Consider the following 20876-nt stretch of genomic DNA (forward strand, 5'->3'; position numbering starts at 1 on the left):
TAAATTTGTACTTTTTACTCGTAAACAGTATTAGTAGCAATGACCTGTGCACAGAAATACACATGGACTTTTGGTCAAAGTCTACTCTTACTGTACATATGATATACTGACTGTGGCCATTTAATAAGAAATAATTGTATGTGTTGGATGTATGATTGCGAGTTGTTTGTGTATTGTTATTGTGATGTCCTATGATGAGTTTATCCCCTTTGTGTTTGTCATGTTGGAGTTATCTCCCCTTATCTTTAATTAGTATTATTCTTTATAATTTTTCATTTCAAAGTATCCTTAAATTAATTAATCATTATTGTTGTAACTACATTGTATATATATGATCAAATTTTGAGCCACCCATGGAAAGAATTTATATAGGCTTGCCTGTTATTCAATCCATTTGACTATAACATCATATGTATTTTTAATATCAAAATAGAAGGTTAGAATTTAAAGCATTAGATTCAATTATAATAAAAATGAGTATTAGTAGTTGTTTCCCCGAATTTGATTATTAATTTGATAATACCAACTTGTTTATATGTGTTTGAATGTGTTCTAATGTCTATGTCTATGCTAAAGTAGGTTCCACTGTCTGTTACTATGTTTGGAAAGGGCTTAAATAGGCTATGCCTGCTGCCCAATCCATTTGTCCTTAAAGACAATAAAATTTATTGAAATTGAATCCGTCAGAAAAGAATATTTTAAAAAATGCATTCCTAATCACAGTGATGTTACCTTAGAAACCCATTATTTGACCTCAATATCATCTACAAACAACTGGCAGTTTATACTGGACTCTTGCTCTTGCTGACAGTATAAGGTATGGACTTTGCAGCTAAAAAAGTTTAAATCAAATTTTCTATTTGAAGCTATGTTAATGTATATTAGAAATATAAGCAATCACTTTGCGACTTTTCTACATGTACATGTCTATGTATGTATTTCACTGTGCTTTACTATTTTGCCTTCAAACTACTTTGTTAGTTACAAATTGCAAATAAATTTGAAATTGAATATAATATACATGTACGTCTCTTATCTGAGGGATAACTTTTACCATTTCAAACTACAAACTTAGTTTTGAAATTTGGCCACCATACACTTGTAAACACAAATTTGGAAAATATTCTTTGTATTATTGGACAGTCACAGGATGTCGGGCATTGTAAAAATATTGCTCTTTGTAACAATATACGTACGGCCTGTGTACATTTACACAGGGACTCTCTCCCTACAGTGTATTTTTCATACCCATAGGTGCAAGATGTGTATATATATTTATGCAGTAATCACACACTCTCACTATCCGCACACCGACAAAATATAGACGTACAAGTTTGTCCGCATCCGGCTCCAATTTTCCGTCGTTTTACGAATATCAATAAAACGCTTGATTGCTATGAACACTTACCCGTTTGATTGACATTGCAGAAAAAAAATTGGAGTACAAACACTGACAGAAGTGGACGGAGTGATGTAAGTCTCCCATCAATTAGTATATATATGAAATTTAAATCAACATTTTAGACGTTTTTTATTATTAAATGTTATTGAACAGTATACTGACAGCTGGCGAACTGATTAGATACTTGAACGAGCTGTTCACTTCAAGTTTAAGACCACTGATCATGACACTGCATTGACATTTCGTTTGACAGGTTGGGAATTTCCTAGGCTTTCCGAGATTGTTTCACATTTGCGAGATTCCTTTGTATGTTATTATTGAATACGCTTCTCTTCAAATGTACTTTCACTTTCGTATACAAAAAAGCGAAATTATTAAGGATTTCAGTCTTGTGGTTGAAAATCGCTCAGTAACAGTAAGTAGGCTAGTACAGTAGGCCTACTACAGCTGTACTAAGTACACCGAAAATTGAGTGAAAATACACAAGCTGGCAAAGACATAAAAAAACGAGTAATCAAGTTATTTAGAGATAAAGCGGCATTTTGTTTCTTTTTTTAAGACAATATAAGTCAAGAACTGGATAATATCACAAAAAATGAAATGAATAAACAAAAAGATCATGATATTTTTAATAGGGCTAATAATTACCAAAAAAATGCAACTGTATTTCTGATTTCCAGAATGGAACTGTTCCATACCACCAATAACCCATTCAAAAACATCAAATGTACACCTGCGATTTGTTCATTCGAAATTCTGTATTATAATATTGCAAAGTATGTTTGATCTAAAAACAACTTGCTGAGAAAATATATGCTGCCTTCTATATGAAGGTTTTTATTAAAGACAAGTTGACATGGGAGGGTCTATAGGTTTGCACTATGTCCATCCATCCTTCCGCCCTAGAAGTTTGTACGGGACATATGATCTATACTATTTCACCTGGAGTAACAAGATTTGGTGTACATCTTGGGATGACGGAGTGCAAGAACTAGGTCACTGTGTCCTAAGGACTTGACCTTTGACCTTCACTTTTGAAAATGTTTGTCCTTGGCATATCTTCTATACTATTTCACCTGGAGTCACATGATTGGTGTACATGTACAAGGACATCTTGGGATGGCGTAGTGCAAGAAGTAGGTCCTTATGTCCTCACTGTGACACCTATGTTTCCTGACATAAGTGTACTATTTGTTAAATATAGAAATCATTACCAGTGGGGGACTATGGATTGCCTTGCAATACTTTTCCCTGTCTTAAGTGACATGAATATAGTCCACACAATAAGTGTTGGTTTTTGTCAATAAACAATGCATTTGTATAATATCTGTCTTAGAATTTACACATCATAGACATTAGGTCAATGAGACGTAGATTTTTATAGACCTACTGAAATAGATAGATCAGACCTTTACCAAAAAAAATTACTTACACATTTAGTGGTTGATGACAAAAATATAGAAAAAATTATGTGTAACAATAAAGGAAAATAATGAGTAAACAGAGCATTGTTCATAGGAAATAACTTCATACCAGACAACTTGCTCTATAAAATATATGGTTCCTTTAGACCTACAGTCATTTTCATGGTGATTGTCTGTGGGTATACTGTTAAGTTTGAACACTATTATCATTAGAGGACCTGTTTCTGTACCCTGACCGTTAGTGCATCACCTGCCACAAAGGACTAGGGGAGTTAAGGGTCATTTCAGGCCTCATCTGAGAAATAGTTGCTATATTCCTAATCTGGAATAAATGAAGTACGCAAATATGAAATTTCAGATTATTTTGACAACTGGTTTAGGAGATATGGCATTACAAAAAAAAGACATAAACTTACATTTTCATTATAAAATGCGTGAATATCGTCTGTTGTGTGCTATTTGGTTGAAAATTTGGCAATATTGAAGCAAATTAACTAAACACTTGATCTTCACGTTTTGAAAGCCTAACCAAACAGATAAATAAACATCGTCATACCAGTGTTCATTCGCTGCATCACAAAAAGGAATGTTTGTTTATCACATTCGGAGGCTTTCATTTCTGCATGCTTACTTTCCAAAAGCATCATATTTTGGCTATTTCTGCCATAGCAATGCAATTTTGTGGCTATGATAGGGCATCTACGCATGCTCATTAAAAAAATCTGCACCAAGAAAGATAGCCCCAATTTACCAATATGATGTTTATAACAGAAATTGGGAAATACATTCAAGTTGAATTTTTAACTTTTTATGAGGCCAAAAATGACCCATATAATGCCCCAAGTCCTTTGCTGATGACAAATTATTTTTGAGTAAATAAACACTTAAAGTTTAATTACTTACATATATGCATCTAGCTGCAGCTGGTAATTATCAGAAAATGGTGAAATAATATATAATACAGTATGATAAAGAAAAGTTTACCTCCTCATCAAGGGGAATAGTGACTAATGGGTAAAGAAATTCACAATTTTGATAAAGACACCTTGGGACCTTCCCATACATGAAGAGAAATAATAATAGCATATATCTGAGTGTGTATAGATAATATTGTTAAGTTAATTTGTTCCCTTTGGGCTCAGGCTCTAGCTATATATATAGGGATAAGTCTGGGTCTTCATTTTATGCAGCAAGTCTACCTGCTATAAACATCTATATAAGCTGCCTATTTTACATTTTAAGTTTTTACACCAATTTTGAATAAGCAGTTTTTAAAGTCGGGCCATCTCACATCTACACTATATAACACACGTACCAATCTAATCTGCTACAGAAGTTCCTGTAGACTACCTTTTCAGGCCTGTCGATAAAATAAAAGCATACGATGGTGGTAAATAATGACAAATTGTGCATGTGTAGTTATAGGTGTATTGAGACATGTAGTAGTGACTCGGTGATGTATTTTACTACCGGCCAATAATGTCAGTCAGGCTATATAACCTACTGTGTGGTCATGACACTGTTCACAGTCATGCAAGTACCATGTGGACACTGCTGAACGCGTATCATATGATCAAGGTACAATTTATTACTTTATTGTCTTAGCATGCACTGGTATAATAACCCAGTGTTTCACATATTTAGATGCAAATGTAGTGCCCTTCTAATGAATTCAGAATCAGTTAACATGTACAGAGTGTTGCATTAAATTCAAACAATTATATGAAAGTTATGTAGTTATATATAACAAAAACTGACAAAAATAGGAGATCACATAAAAATGAGGCTTCCTTACATGAGGCCACTGTTGACATATATAAAGTGATCATGACCTTTACTTGATTTTCAGAAGATAACAAAATTCACTGATTGATAAGAATGATATAAATAGTAGTTTAGATATCTCAACACCTGGGGTATTATATAGGATGAGTGTATGATAAATTGAGCAAACATGTAAAAATCTGCTACCGTTATAACAGTAAACTACTGTGAGTGTATATATTTTTTAAAACTTTTATCAATGCTTACATATAGACTAAACATAACATTCACGCATGTACATGTGTTGATCATGGATCAATGTAAGTATAATCTTACTAATAGGATTAAATGACGTGTAGACATAAATATTCTGTGTATAGGAATAACATTTAGTACTAGATTTGTTTTCATATTTGGTATGAAAATTCTACCACTATCAATTTTACAAATGTATGTAAGAATATATTTAAAAAATCAGTAGATCTATATAAATGTTTGTCTTAAGATTTAATTGCAAAATAATCTCACTTTGTGTGTACAGGTAAAATTTGACTATATTCAAAGATATATCAATCAATCAACTGTCTTTTTCAGGATATTGATATGGGGGATATTGTCACCAATGTAATGCTGACTCTGTTCTCTTAGGTTGTGACAGGACCTTCTCCACATGGCTTCCTCCAGGAAAATGGCGTCACAACGTGACTTCAACAGGTGAGTTAAGCAAATATTTTAGCTCTGGTAAAAGAATCAGGACCTATGTTCTGGACATGACAATATGTACTATGCCATTTTTTTTTTATAATTATTTCAATACATCTTGGGAACAGGATAAATTCCTCTTTTAACATTCTGATGACCGTATGTATATTTTAACATCAATGTCCTACTTTTATAACAAATATTGAAATCACATTGTCCACGGTATAACTGAAAGGCAGTCTTATTATGATGGGATATTGTAATGTATAGTAAACGTTCCTATTGTCTCCGGTCAACAGCCCATGTGTGGAGTCGTACTTTTGACCATGTGTATTCAGTGTTAATAAATTTATCCTTTTAGACCAGAAACACACAGCACTGAATAGGTTTTGGTGAATTGTACAAATTCACACATGCAATATGTTACTCTTGTGGGCCTCTTGTTTTATTCGTTGTGTTTCAGTTTGTTTCAAGAATGAATCAGATTAGTTCTAAGTATGATACTTTGTTCGATTTGAACATGTATGCCATCATTGAAACCTTTTAATTTTAATCTCAGAAGAATTTACAATCCAGTCCTAAAAATGATTTAGTATCCAGTCCTTAAAGTCACTAGTGACATTTTATTTCTCCATCCAAGTTACACTCATTTCATCAGTACACATCACTCTGGTCTATACTGTTTGGTGTTCTGGTTTGTCAGTACACATCACCCTGGTCTACTGTTTGGTGCTCTGGTTTGTCAATACACATCACTCTGGTCTACTGATTGGTGTTCTGGTTTGTCAGTACACATCGCTCTGGTCTATTCTGTTTGGTGCTCTGGTTTGTCAGTACACCTCACTCTGGTCTATACTGTTTGTTGCTCTGGTTTGTCAGTACACATCAATCTGGTCTACTGTTTGGGTCTCTGGGATGTCAGTACACATCACTCTGGTCTACTGTTTGGTGCGCTGGTTCGTCAGTACACATCTCTCTGGTCTACTGTTTGGTGCGCTGGTTCGTCAGTACACATCTCTCTGGTCTACTGTTTGGGGTTCTGGTTTGTCAGTACACATCACTCGGGTCTATACTGGTTGGTGCTCTGGTTTGTCAGTACACCTCACTCTGGTCTATACTGTTTGGTGTTCTGGTTTGTCAGTACACATCGCTCTGGTCTACTGTTTGGTGCGCTGGTTCGTCAGTACACATCACCTACTGTTTGGTGTTCTGGTTTGTCAGTACACATCGCTCTGGTCTATTCTGTTTGGTGCTCTGGTTTGTCAGTCCACATCACTCTGGTCTATACTGTTTGGTTCTCTGGTTTGTCAGTACACATCTCTCTGTTCTATACTGTTTGGTGCTCTGGTTTGTAAGTACACATCACTCTGGTCTATACTCTAGTGACATTTTATTTCTCCATCCAAGTTACACTCATTTCATCAGTACACATCTCTCTGGTCTATACTGTTTGGTGCTCTGGTTTGTAAGTACACATCACTCTGGTCTACTGTTTGGTGCGCTGGTTTGTCAGTACACATCACTCTTGTCTATACTGTTTGGTGCTCTGGTTTGTCAGGACACATCACTCTGGTCTACTGTTTGGGTCTCTGGGATGTCAGTACACATCACTCTGGTCTATTCTGTTTGGGTCTCTGGTTTGTCAGTACACATCTCTCTGTTCTATACTGTTTGGTGCTCTGGTTTGTAAGTACACATCACTCTGGTCTACTGTTTAGTTGATACTTTGTTCGATTTGAACATGTATGCCATCATTGAAACCTTTTAATTTTAATCTAAGAAGAATTTACAATCCAGTCCTAAAAATGATTTAGTATCCAGTCCTTAAAGTCACTAGTGACATTTTATTTCTCCATCCAAGTTACACTCATTTCATCAGTACACATCTCTCTGGTCTATACTGTTTGGTGTTCTGGTTTGCCAGTACACATCACTCTGGTCTATACTCTAGTGACATTTTATTTCTCCATCCAAGTTACACTCATTTCATCAGTACACATCTCTCTGGTCTATACTGTTTGGTGTTCTGGTTTGTCGGTACACATCACTCTGGTCTATACTGTTTGGGTCTCTGGTTTGTCAATACACATCACTCTGGTCTACTGATTGGTGTTCTGGTTTGTCAGTACACATCATTCTGGTCTACTGTTTGGGGATCTGGTTTGTCAGTACACATCACTCGGGTCTATACTGGTTGGTGCTCTGGTGTGTCAGTACACATCACTCTGGTCTATGCTGTTTGGTGCTCTGGTTTGTCAGTCCACATCACTCTGGTCTATACTGTTTGCCGCTCTGGTTTGTCAGTACACATCAATCTGGTCTACTGTTTGGGTCTCTGGTTTGTCAATACACATCACTCTGGTCTACTGATTGGTGTTCTGGTTTGTCAGTACACATCGCTCTGGTCTATTCTGTTTGGTGCTCTGGTTTGTCAGTCCACATCACTCTGGTCTATACTGTTTGGGTCTCGGGGTTGTCAGTACACATCACTCTGGTCTACTGTTTGGTGCGCTGGTTCGTCAGTACACATCACTCTGGTCTACTGTTTGGGGTTCTGGTTTGTCAGTACACATCACTCTGGTCTACTGTTTGGTGTTCTGGTTTGTCAGTACACATCACTCTGGTCTATTCTGTTTGGTGCTCTGGTTTGTCAGTACACATCATTCTGGTCTACTGTTTGGTGTTCTGGTTTGTCAGTACACCTCACTCTGGTCTACTGTTTGGGTCTCTGGTTTGTAAGTACACATCACTCTGGTCTATACTGTTTGGTGCTCTGGTTTGTCAATACACATCACTCTGGTCTACTGTTTGGTGCTCTGCTTTGTTTTTGTCATGGTGATTTTTGATGCTGCAGGTTGATGAACGGTCGGGCAAAAAAGGGAGAAGCTTATGTCCCTACTGATGTGGAGCATGTGGCCAATATTATAACACATGGGGTAAGTTTTATTTATTAGGCTGTGTAAAAGTCTGTGTAGTGCCTTACCAAAATATACTATTTGGTTTGTTAAAAACTTTGCACTTACTACTTGCATACAGTGCTAGATATATATAAGCACATACTTTCATTAATAGCAAGAAATACTCATGACAGAGCAATAACTAAAAACATGCAAGTCCTCAACAAATGGTATTGGTGTTTCATCCACCCCTTCAGTCAGTAATATTGTTCCGTTTCTGACTCCGTTTTTTGGAGTGAGTCCCCTAAAAAATATTTGTATCTGCCACAATGCAGTATGGTTACCCAGATTTCCACCTACAAGTTTGGTGTCACATATGCTGTACTGAGATTTATGATAATATTGCTACTGAATCATCTGAACCATACTTGGTCAACGTCCAACCTGTATTGTTAATTGTGACATGTATTATGACCTCACCATAGGATGGCTAGCAGATAATGGACATTGCTAGAGTAGACTATTTGTTGAGATTTTTTTTTATATTTTTCATTACATTGTACATGAACAAATGAAGATTAAGGGTTTTGGATATTGCATGTTATAGTTGAGACTATTGTTACATGTACTATGCAGTATGGGCATACTGTGTACCAGGAAATATTCAAATTAAATCATGACAGCAAATATTAGTCACAACATATATAACACATTATTTCCACTATGAAGAGCAAATCAATGGATTTATAAGTGAAGAGCAAATATTTAAATAAATAGAAAATTCCTGGTACACAGGATGTGTCACGAGAAGTTGCACTTATCATTTTGAAGGATTAGGTGACCATGGAGAATCTTTTCATATAATGATGAACACAATATTCAGTTTACAGATAATTTTTGTATTCCTGCCAAAAGTTGAGCATGGGGTATTAAACCTTTAGAGATTTGGTGTGTATGATGAGAATCATATTTGCATATAAAAATATGGGAATGCCATGTTAAACTTTCCAATAAATGTGACCCTTATATTTGAACCTTATAAGACAACTTGGAATAGGTATGGGCCAAGAGAGACCAATGCTTGTAAACCATCTTTTTTTGTGTGAGGGTATTAGTTTTAGGGTTTTAGTGTGAGGGTTTTACTGTAAGGTTTTTGTGTGAGGGTGTTAGTGGAAGGATTTTAGTTTTAGGGTGTTCGGGTGCTATTGTAAGGATGTTAGTTTTAGGGTGTTAGTGTGAGGTTGTTAGTTTGAGGGTGTTAGTGTGAGGGTTTTACTGTAAGGTTTTTGTGTGAGGGTGTTAGTGGAAGGATGTTAGTGTGAGGGTTTTAGTGTGAGGGTGTTAGTGTGAGGGTTTTACTGTAAGGTTTTTGTGTGAGTGTGTTAGTGGAAGGATGTTAGTGTTAGGGTGTTAGTGTGAGGATGTTAGTGTGAGGGTGTTTGTGTGAGGTTGTATGTTTGAGGGTGTAAGTGTGAGGTTGTATGTTTGAGGGTGTTAGTGTGAGGTTGTATGTGTTAGTGTTAGGGTGTTAGTGTGAGGATGTTAGTGTGAGGGTGTTAGTGTGAGGTTGTATGTGTGAGGGTGCTTGTGTGAGGATGTTAGTGTGAGATTGTATGTGTGAGGGTGTTTGTGTGAGGTTTTATGTATGAGGGTGTTTGTGTGAGGTTTTATGTATGAGGGTGTTAGTGTGAGGATGTTCATATAAAGGGTATTTGTATGTTGGCATTGGTGTTAGTGTGAGGTTGTATGTGTGAGGGTGTTTGTCTTATAAAGGGTGTTTGTATGTGGGTTTTGGGGTGAGAGTGCTGAAGTTGTGTAGGTGTTCTTCTCATTGTTGGTCCATATGTAATACAACTTTTATTTCATTTCAAGTGCCAGACCACTTGCATACTTTACCCCACAGAATCAGTAATACCAAGCTCAGGCCATATTATACTCCACTCTAGGCAGATTGAGTTGAGCAATAAATGTGAAATTTCACAATCTCACAACCTCTCTGTTATAGGCCTGGTGTAGGCTGGTACACATCCTATTGTGCTTTACCACCTGGCTGTTTATTTGTGTTTATTTTGTTACAATAGGCACGTTTAGGTTTGATTTTATTGGTGTTACAGTTTTGGGTGATCCCTAGTGCTCTAGCCACCTTATGGATGGTTTACCGGTCCAACACTTACCTCCAGTACAAAATGGCACTTGTCTATGGCTTGGCTCTCACAGCACTCTTCTTTGTTTCCTCCATGTTTCACTGTCTGTCCTTCATTGGAAGATACAGGTAGGTTACATATTGGTTTGGTTATATGAGGAAACAATTTCTCATAGTTACACAATCTTTACATGTCTTGGTACATTAATTAAAACTGAAGAAGTTGTTTTGGGAAAGTCACTTTTTTATGTAACAAAAGCAAAGTTTTGAGTCTCTAAAAAAGAATTCTGTTAAAGTAATTAATGAAAAAATATGGCAAAAAAATGTATGTATTTTCCCAATTATGTACAGTATATGTAAGATATCTCCTATAATTTATTCATTATTATTATTTTGATTGAAAACGTTTGGATATACATTTATGTCTTTGTCTGTTATTTCATTATTATTCTTTTATTTTAGGAAATTAAGACATTTTTTTCACATTGGTGATCGTGCAGTTATCTATGTCTTCATAGCCTCATCCTATACACCATGGTAAGTCTTCACAAATTCAATCCAAGACCATAAAGAATTTTTGATATCTTAAGAAAAGGTTGAGTCACATAATCATTACTGAGCTAACACAGGGCCACTACTCATTATACATGTGATCCAGTTTGAGTATTTTAAACCCATATTGAAATCTTAGCCATGAAATAAATAGAATTCTTGTTCATTTACTGTGTAGTTACTAATTGTCTGTTATATGTGTAAGGTTGGTACTGAAGGACTTGGGAGGTCTTGGTGATGAGACTTTGGTGATTGTATGGACAATGGCACTATCGGGAATCCTCTACCAGTATGTGTTCCATGAACAGTAAGTAATCTGACTCCCTGTCACGTAAACATCAACACTTGTTACCTATAACTTAGTAGGTCATTGGATACTGGAAATAATGAAAGTTGGTTACGCTGTGGACACGTAATCTAGACAAGTGTGATGGGTCCAGGAATGTATACGGATAGACAGGGATGTGCATCTGGATCTTTCGAAACATGATTAATATAACACTCTTATATATATGATTAACTATGTGTGCAAAGATCCTTTTATTCTTACTTACATTTTTAAAATATGATGGACATTTTTTGTGGTATTAAAAAACAAAATAATTTTCATCAACTATCTTGACATTGTACAGAAGCTTTGCACATTAAATTGTAACAGGACAATGGCGATAACATGGTACTTCAGACATCCCAAGTAAAATGGTCTATACATTACAAATAGGATGGAGGCTTTACCAATGTGCTTTATATTTCTGCCATAAAACTTTCCGAAATGGAAGATATTTCGGGAAAAAATGTGCACATGTGGCTTTCAAGACATAGTTGCTAAATGGATAAAGTTTTATACTTACATTAGAATGAGCTTTCATTTGGACTATTTGAATGGATAGTTCATTACAGTGATGCTCATTATAAACGATTATGATCAGGCACACCTTCCTGGTTGATCTCCCTTGTCCATATTTACAACTGACGGTGCCTTCATTTACTGCTGCTGCTACACTCTTCAGTTTCTATAGACCAATGTGGTGTAACATCAGCACTCTAGTGATCACATGTAGTCCTTGTAGTCAAAACACATCACTACTCATATTATTGTATATAGAACATATCGTCCACCCGCCACTTCCTACTGGAAATGTCAGATTCTAATTCATTTAATGCTTTTGCCACACAATGATGCCAGTGGCTTTTCTTCCATAATTTTACAATGGCATGTTCCTACATGAAATGGGAAAATATAGCAATGTTTTTTTTATTAAAATTGGTAAGATATTCCTCATTTTCTCTTCATTTTGGGAAAATAAAGCACTTTTTCGCTAGGGGAAGCAGGTATTCAGCTGGATAACTGAGGGAACGAAAACAGAACAATATAGTACTGGATTCCAATAGAGGATCAATATAAAACTCCATTTTTATTGCAGTTCTATTTATCAGATTATATTTGTACCAATGTATGTTTTTTGTGTTACAGGTATAAGTGGCTGGAGATCGTGTTTTACCTCACCATAGGAGTGTGTCCAGCTCTCGTCACCCTTACTATGGTAAACTTGAACTTTAGCCAATCTCTAGGTCAGAACTTTCTAAAATGGTTTCAACATTGGATAAATGATCTGTATAATAACCAGGGAGCCCATGTATATGGTACATACCGATGTTGATGACACAATTGGAAGTAAAATGTCAAATAAATCTTAATGGATAATTTCAATGCAAAGTATAGAAAGGAGTATACCTCACTGCCTGTTTTTATGCCCAGCATAAAAATGCTGGATGCCTATAATGTTTCACATGTCTTTCTCGTATGAATGGTTATAATTGCCTCGGTACAACAGAGTTCAGATGATCAGATGAATTTTCAGATGTGTACTTCATTTGAAGTAGATGAGAACAATCCATAGAAGGATTTGATTACAGTGGAATACATTGTGAGGGTGGTAATATATATGATGATATTTGTATGCAGGACTTTAGTTCCGGTCATTGTGTTTACCAGATTGGATCTGCCATCGGACATATTGAGGCACTCTAAAACAATGTGCATTTAATATATAGAAACAAACATATTTCTACAACTTTCCTATGATGCAAATTTCTGTCTTTGTTTACACACAAGGAGGTATAAGAACACCATCGGTTTGGTTTTATCAGAAGGCAATCCAAAGGGATAAACCTATGAAATTGTTGTTGCATCACAGATGTGGTAGGATTCCGAATAAAACTGAGTTCTTGAGCAAAGTATGCTATGAGATATGTAGAGTGTTTATAATAGCACCTTAAATACATGTACATGCATTTGTATGAATGGTAATGCCAGATTAGCAATGTTGGTAGTGTATGTATATAGGGAACACTTTTTTGCCTGTGTTTCTGTGAGAGAAATTTGTGATTATTTCAGAGAGAGACTGCAGGCTTGTATGAGCTGGCTTTGGGAGGCATGACGTACATAGCTGGTGTAGTGTTCTTTAAATGTGACGGGATCATCCCGTTTGCCCATGCCATCTGGCACTGCTTTGTGTTGGTGGGGGCTATGCTTCACTACTATGCCATCTCCGCCTACCTGCTTGGCCGTGAAAAGGATGAGGTCATATGGGGCAGCTAACATGGTCTAAGGCCGTGGCAAAAATAAAGGTCTGCAGAAGAAAGGTAAAAATGAAATACAGCACCAAGATGAGGACTTAACAATCTCATGGGAAACACAGCTATATATATATATATATATATATATATCAGGTTGGTCAGTGACTTTAGGTTGTTTTGAAAGCAAAATATGTGGCAAATAGAATGACATTTGTTAATGGTAATAAAAAAAAATTAAAAACCTTGATCTAGAGGCCTCCAATTTACCAGTATAATATGACAATACATACATCTTTTGAAATTCTAAGATATAGTATTTCAGTTTGTTTCTGATAAAGCATCACAATGTGTATATTATATTGTTAGTCAATGGTGATTTGTTTGTACAGATGTACTTTGTATTGGTATGAAGTTATGAATATTGGTATTTTGCATTAGTATTCTTGTGACATAACCAAATGTGATATATATATTTGTAATGATTTTCTTGAAAATGAAAGTGATATGAGTTTGCTATACATTTTACAGAGACTGTTAATTTTATCCTGACATTTGTGACATTATTTTACTAACAGGTGCCATTTTCAGCTCACCTGGCCTAAAGAGGAATGTGAGTTTTTTGTCATGGTGCGGCACATGTCATCCGTCTATCCATTTCTTTAAAAGCATACTCCTCCAGAACAGTTGATCAATTTTAACCAAATATTTGGTCTGAAGCAAATAGGGCTAAGTGGTCTCAATTTTGTATATGCAAAGGGTGTACCCCAACCTCAACCCCCCTCCAGGGACAGAGGGCCAGGACACAATATGGGAAATATATGCAACTCCTGTACAGGTGAAGAAATTTTGACCAAATTTGTTCTGGTGCATCACTGGGCTAAGGAACTTACTTTTTGTACACACAAAAGAAGTGATCACTACAGGCCTCTGTCAGAACCCAGATGTGGAAATATTGATCAATCTTTAAAAACCTATTCTGTCAATACAAATGAAGATAGTTTTACCAAATTTTGTCTGAACCATCTTTTGGTCATAGGGACTTAATATTGCATAAAGGAAGAGTGTCCTCCTTTCAGTAGAGGAGTCTTGCCCAATAGGAGAAATAGGGATCAATATGTGATGGGCTACTCCTTCAGTTGGAGTGAAAGGATTTGAACCAAATTTGGTACAGAGCATCATTCGGTCAAAATGTCTCAATTTTGCATAAAGGAGGGTGTACGGCCCAGTAAGGGAAGTAGAAGTAATCTTTTACACACATTATGTTTTAGTATTGAAGGGGTTTTACCAAAATTTATTCAAAAGTATTACTGGGCCCAAATTAGCTGATGGCTCAGATTTTGACTTATTCCCAATTCAGTCAGATCAAACTAAATGTCCTCCAAATGTGCCCATCATTGCCTGTACCAATGGTTGTTATTTGAATTAAATTAACAAACGAATCAGGTGAACGATACAGGTGCTATGGGCTTCTTGTTTAGCCATACTGTAAAACTGAAATTCATTGTCATTTTGGAATTTAAGAATTTCCATTTGAGTTAAACTGATGAGAATTTATTCTTCTATTTATATGGTAAACATATTTTTATAAATTTTAAGGAGTGCTCTAGTATAAATTAAAGTAAATAAGTTTCCTTTCACCAAATAAACTTGCTGGAAATAAGATTTGGGCACTTTAATACCCTAAATTGGAACCTCGATGTTTTATAATATCATACATTTTCTATATCATTAAAACATGTGCATTTAAGGTATATATAAAGATAGTGATTTACAATCACAGGAGTAAGTCCTTGTTAGTTATAACCATACACACCAGCAAAGAGGGATTACTACTGTAATGTCAGCATTATATATCAAAAGGTTAAAAAAACAAGCATAGAAATCACAGTATTGTATTTTACTTATAAACTTACTGGTAGGTTGAAAGAAGATAGTTAATGCTGTTATTATTAAAATGTTGGTCAACTGCATTTGGTTGCTGGTAGACTGTTGGTATATAGAAGCACCTTGTGACAGATATTTGGCTCTTCTATTTAAAACAATTCATAAGCTCATGAATCATTTCATTTCACATTGTTTCACTCTTCATTGAAGTTAGCGCATGGTGAACGTCGACACACACACAGAGGGTTGAGTTTGTTGTATTTATCGTAGAGTGTGTGTGTGTGGTTCGGATCTCTTGGTCTTCCACCATATACAGGAGATATACAACTGACAGCAAATATACCATGTTTATACAAGTTTTATATAGATTTTTATTATGACATTTTATTGACATACAATTAGATTTGTAATGCAGATTTATAACTTAGATAACCCACCAACTTGTAAGACCTCTTTATTTTGATACTCTTGAGTATTTTGTAATTAAACATTTGACAATAAAGTATACCTATAGTTTATATACAGAGCTTGCTAATCCATTTTGGAGTAGTTTGAAATAAGACAGTGACTGTCTATTTTTTCTAACATGTATTGTATATCATTTATCTTATATTACTGTCTCACCTCCTTGTAAAAAATATTGTGAAAATGTGTCATATTTAAATATAAAAAGAAGCTTTTTCATACATAATTTCTAGTGCTTCCAATTATCCAGATTGTATTTTGAAGAGTAACTTCCTAACATTTTGGCAGCTTTTAAATGACAAGCTACACAAGCTATAGAATTAAAAGTTGAGTGTAACACTCCACATTTGATAAAGGTACATTTCTTTTCCGGTTGGATTATACATAGCTTTTGGGAAAACAATCTTCTAAACAGGTATTATCGCACAAAATCAATTATAGATTGTTTCTTAACTGTTGGAGCACAAATTTATTTGATTAAATGTACAATCCCATTAAGTAAATTTTAAATTTGATGCATAATAATGTTAAAGCAAAGTTAACTTATTATTTATGATACCAGTATCCATCCTGCGATGACACTGTAATTCATTAACCCCTGAAATTTCATAGTGAACTATTCTAACCTTCGATTTGGAAGAGTTCAAATGTGTCTTCAGGGGTGAATGAGTTAATACTGTTACTATATGTCAAGCATTGTTTAATCTTTTTATGTTTAACTTATTCTTTTGTAGAATATTTTTTAAATCCTGTATTTGGATCTTATATACAAATGTATTTGGTAACAAATTGGTAAGTCATGTTTGGTTTACATTTGTTACTATGGCCTATACTATTATATTATGTCTTGTTTATCTGGTGTTCATATATCAGAAATCAGTAGCTAATATCAGCATCAGTTCCACAATGTTTTTTATACCAGGTAAGGTGAAGGGCACCAACAGGTTAAAACAAAGACTCAAACTCTCGTTTGTCTCAATAACTTATTACCATTGTCACTGTTGAAAATTGTTTTAAGTCATTTTCAAAAGAACTGTTTTATAAAAACTATGTTGGGATAAGTTTTAAAGAATAATACTACACCGCTCTTTTAAATTTAAATCCTTGAAAATAGAAATGAAAGATGAAAACAGAAAAACTGCATGGGTTGAAATCGATATATTTCCATTGCAAAGCCTACACTTTAACGATGTTGCCATGCAGGAATGACAATATTACAAACCAAATTTCCTATATATAGGCTACAAATCCTATGAAAAACTTGAAGGGAAGTAAAATACATTTTTGATGTTTCATCTTCGATATACGATATACATGTACACACTAAAGTCTTAAAAATCCATAGTTGAAATCTTCTCTGTGTTTATAACTGATTTAGTGGTACCCTTGACCTTAAACTGATGGTCAGAGTGTGACGTCTACATCAAGGCATTGATTATAGCTCCTAATAGAGTCCTCACAAACACTAGTCTTCACATCCCCTGATATATCTATATTTATCTACATTGTTCCATGGTTTTACTTAATATAACACCGTGTTTTTCATCTTGTTACCTCCCTAAGGTATTGTAGTGGAATAGTGTATTTGTTGTTACTAGTGCTATCAGATGTTTATTGTTATATATTTATATATATATATAGATGGAAATATAGTCTTCTAGTTTTGTTAGATGGTAAGGACATATTTTAAAATTTGTTAAATGTTAGCATTATCTATATGGTAATGTCTAGAGTGATTAGATTAGAAATTATTACAGCTATTGTTGACAAAAATGATCACTTTATTCCACATTTCTCTAGACTACATGACATTGTGTTTGAAAGGTAGATATCAAAATGTATCAATGAAATATCAAAAAAGATTTCAGCTCACCTGGACAAAAGAATGCACTATTGTCATACCGCCACTTCCATCATCCATCATTCATCTTCTGCCCAATAACATTTTGTTTAAACAACTTCTTGACAAAACATTGGGCTTTAATGTTCGGCTAGGGTGAAGGAGTGTCATATTGCTGCGATAAATTACCTTGGCCCAAAGTCAATGTCACAAGAATTATATGCGTCAAACTCTTAAAACAACTTAACAAACTATTAAGTATAGAATTAGGATAAAACATGGCCTGTCACTTGTTTCAATGAAGGCAGTAATCAATCTACAATTTGTTTGTTCGGGTCCTTTTCAACTGTATTGCTAAAACAACGGTTTACATAATATTAAATTAAAGTATGTCCAGAAATTCTTCCAATTTCATCTAAGTTATACAAGGAAAGGACTCAGTATTCGTATGTAGATTTATAACTGATTAAGGACTAACAAGGCTCCTAAAAAATTAAAAACTTATCCCTTCTATTCCTTTTCAATCTCATAGGGGTTGATTGAGTTGAAATATTCCAATACATTTTCTATCAACTGCACTTCAAGATGAACACTTATTGCTGAATGGGCCTCAGGCTAATAATCAAATCATGATTATATTTATGATTATATTTATTTAATTGCCATTTTACATTCCCCACTGTAGTCTTATTAGAAATGAAATCCCAGTATTGTGTATAATAGTGCAGACTATGTCTGTCTCTCCATTTTATAGTGCACTATCAGTGGGTTATTTTTAAATGTATTTATTTTCCATGTCTGAGATAAAGTGACTACTGTGATGACTGCCTTCCTGTAAGTGCTGAATTAGTACGTCTCTAGTGTGATGTAGACCTGTAGAAATTATCTCCCCTTTCTGATGGTCGTTATAGCAACATTTCTTATGAAACGGCTATATTACAATTGCTCAAAAACTTTAATCATGCCCCAATGGCTGTACATTCAGTTTATTATGAAATATGGACAATGACATGTATATACCTAGTCTCAGGTTATCTTGCAGGTTAATATTTCTTTCCTTTAACTTTGTTTAATATTGTCTTTCCTTTAGATATATTTCGTGGTTTTTTTTTGTATTTTCGGTGATTTCTGTAGCATTGTAGGATATTTGGTTATTTTTGTATAATTGGTTCCTATGAGTCACCAAAATTACCAATCAGTAAACAATCTATCTAATGTTTTTCTTTACAAACTGCCTGGCAGATTTGATGAAACTTGGGCACGCTGGCGTAATAATTAGCCTGTAAAATTTTAAACAACACTTCTGATACGATTTGGTGAATTTACTCGTAGAAAGGGGCTCTCAGAGGAGTGAGGGGCGGGCCCATACGATGGCAGAGTGCAAAATATTAAGATGATGCTTCTATGAAAGTGGATTTTTACTGTCATACCATAAATGATGAAGATGATTTTTTTCTTCAAGAATGCGCTCACACCAAGGGGTTGTAGGGGCGGAGCCATAAGATATCAAAGAGTGGGAACACATTTGAATTAGATACATCTTTATTCAAGAAGGGTCTGATATTCAACATGGGTGTTAGGTGTTGGGCTATATTATAAGTGGTAACTGGCGTAAAATCTGTATTCATTTAAAGTTAGATCCACTTAATATGATGTGTATAATTCATAATTTCACTCGGGTGACAATTAAGGCCTTTCGGTCTCTTGTTTTAGTTTCATTCTGACAACGGATAGTTAAACGTTTTATTTTATTTTCTTACATGTAATGACTTTGTCAGTCCAATAAGGTTGCAGTTTAGATTTGGTAATGAATTAGAAATTTTATAGTGGTGATTTCTGTCATATCTCTTACAACACATGTACATTTTATTATTGTCTGGCCATGACAACATGTAATGTTTGCCCCAGAAATTGTCTGTATATTTTTGCTTCTACGTATATATTACAGACATACTTTAAGCAAATGAAAATGGCACAAAGGTTGTCTATACTCTTTTTCTTGGCATGAGTCTACGTTAAATGACAACTCTCTATTTGAATTAATTCTACCATGCAAATGCGTAAAATTCCTCAACTGGTACAGTATAGAGCCATGAAATATTAAAGTTATGAAAAGGTATTGTTTAGGTTGCAGTAGCCCAAAATTATCGGGCTCTTTCCACCAGTGTATACACTTGTTTTGACAGATTGAATGTCAGTAGATGGCAAAGTTTGGTGTAAGGAGACAGAACGAATATTGTGGGCTAGGGTTGTAGTATTCTTTGCACAGAAATGACATTGAAAAGAAACCTTCCTTGAAAATAAGAAGGAATACTAATTCGTCGTGATATTTCGTTGGTTTTATGTTTGGTGTGCCATGTAACCTGATGTGTTTTTTAAGTTAAATTGATACATCATAGAAAAAGACATTTTATTGTTGCTGTTTCGTTGTGTATTTTTCAGCAATCTATGTACATCTTAATTACTCGACATTGTACTTATTGATTGTACTTACTATGGCCCGTTTTGACCATATTAAACACCTTTTAACTGAAATTGGTCATTAACAATTTTAAATAGGTTGAGTCTAGTTATGTCTACTTATATATCTTTTTGTCAATTTATGGTGCAGCATAATGGCTATTTAAAACCGGTGCTGAGTAAATGTGCTTTAACCAAGCACTAGTAGTTTCCCACTATTGTTTTTATCGAGTTACAGGCTATGTTAACATTACCGGGTTATACTCATTATTTCTTTCAATCTTTTGTTTAAAGGTTATTTATCTTCATCAAGCTCTGTTGAATTTAAATTCATTAAGAATATGATTAAATATGTTGAATTAAATTGTGTTAATTTAAATAGGAAAGGAAAAAAGAAAATGAATGGTATTTCATGGCACTATCATATTATCAGCAAAACGATGATGGTCACATTACAGCAAGTATATAATGTATCTGTCGATTGACTTCAGTACTTGATTTTACTGTTTTTACAGCTCGTTATCCGTGCTGAATTCTGTCACTGACAATAATAAAACCATGTAGAATATTTCTGTCTTTATACACATATTTTGTAACTTGTCAACATTGTGTGTCTTTGTGTGAACTTGTTATTGGCTTGAAGACAATTATGTATCAAAGACTGAACAATTGTATTTTTGTTTGTCTTATTTATTATATTAAAACAATGTCTTTTTCTATCCAGCTGACTCACTTTTGTTTATGGATGATTACAACTTCTGAT

The 20876-nt window shown here is 34.7% G+C and overlaps 1 protein-coding gene across 3 annotated transcripts; it reads left to right on the top strand.

Annotated features, from left to right (window-relative positions):
- The first annotated feature begins 1393 nt into the window (after positions 1-1393).
- On the top strand, positions 1394-20832 carry LOC110446550 (monocyte to macrophage differentiation factor-like). 3 transcript variants are annotated; one of them, XM_021491748.1, is made up of 8 exons: positions 1394-1473; positions 5239-5304; positions 8147-8228; positions 10304-10461; positions 10795-10869; positions 11090-11191; positions 12359-12428; positions 13283-20832. In XM_021491748.1, exons 2-8 carry the CDS (start codon positions 5261-5263, stop codon positions 13484-13486), a joined length of 735 nt encoding a protein of 244 aa, XP_021347423.1. In that variant the 5' UTR covers positions 1394-1473; positions 5239-5260; the 3' UTR covers positions 13487-20832. The 3 variants fall into 3 exon arrangements, with proteins under 3 accessions (XP_021347423.1, XP_021347424.1, XP_021347425.1); XM_021491749.1 differs by having other exon boundaries at positions 1398-1473; positions 5185-5304; XM_021491750.1 differs by lacking the exon at positions 1394-1473 and adding an exon at positions 4858-4910 and having other exon boundaries at positions 5185-5304.
- Positions 20833-20876: the final 44 nt, after the last annotated feature.

The sequence above is a fragment of the Mizuhopecten yessoensis genome, unplaced genomic scaffold (assembly GCF_002113885.1).
Source record: "Mizuhopecten yessoensis strain PY_sf001 unplaced genomic scaffold, ASM211388v2 scaffold2781, whole genome shotgun sequence".
In the NCBI taxonomy this organism is placed as follows: Eukaryota; Metazoa; Mollusca; class Bivalvia; order Pectinida; family Pectinidae; genus Mizuhopecten; species Mizuhopecten yessoensis.

Excerpts from the sequence above, each read along its gene's own strand:
- LOC110446550 (XM_021491748.1), top strand. The coding sequence starts at position 5,261 with ATGGCTTCCTCCAGGAAAATGGCGTCACAACGTGACTTCAACAG. Across the intron at positions 10,870-11,089 it reads GCCTCATCCTATACACCATG|GTTGGTACTGAAGGACTTGG; the intron begins GTAAGTCTTCAC and ends TATATGTGTAAG. Across the intron at positions 12,429-13,282 it reads CTCTCGTCACCCTTACTATG|AGAGAGACTGCAGGCTTGTA; the intron begins GTAAACTTGAAC and ends TGATTATTTCAG.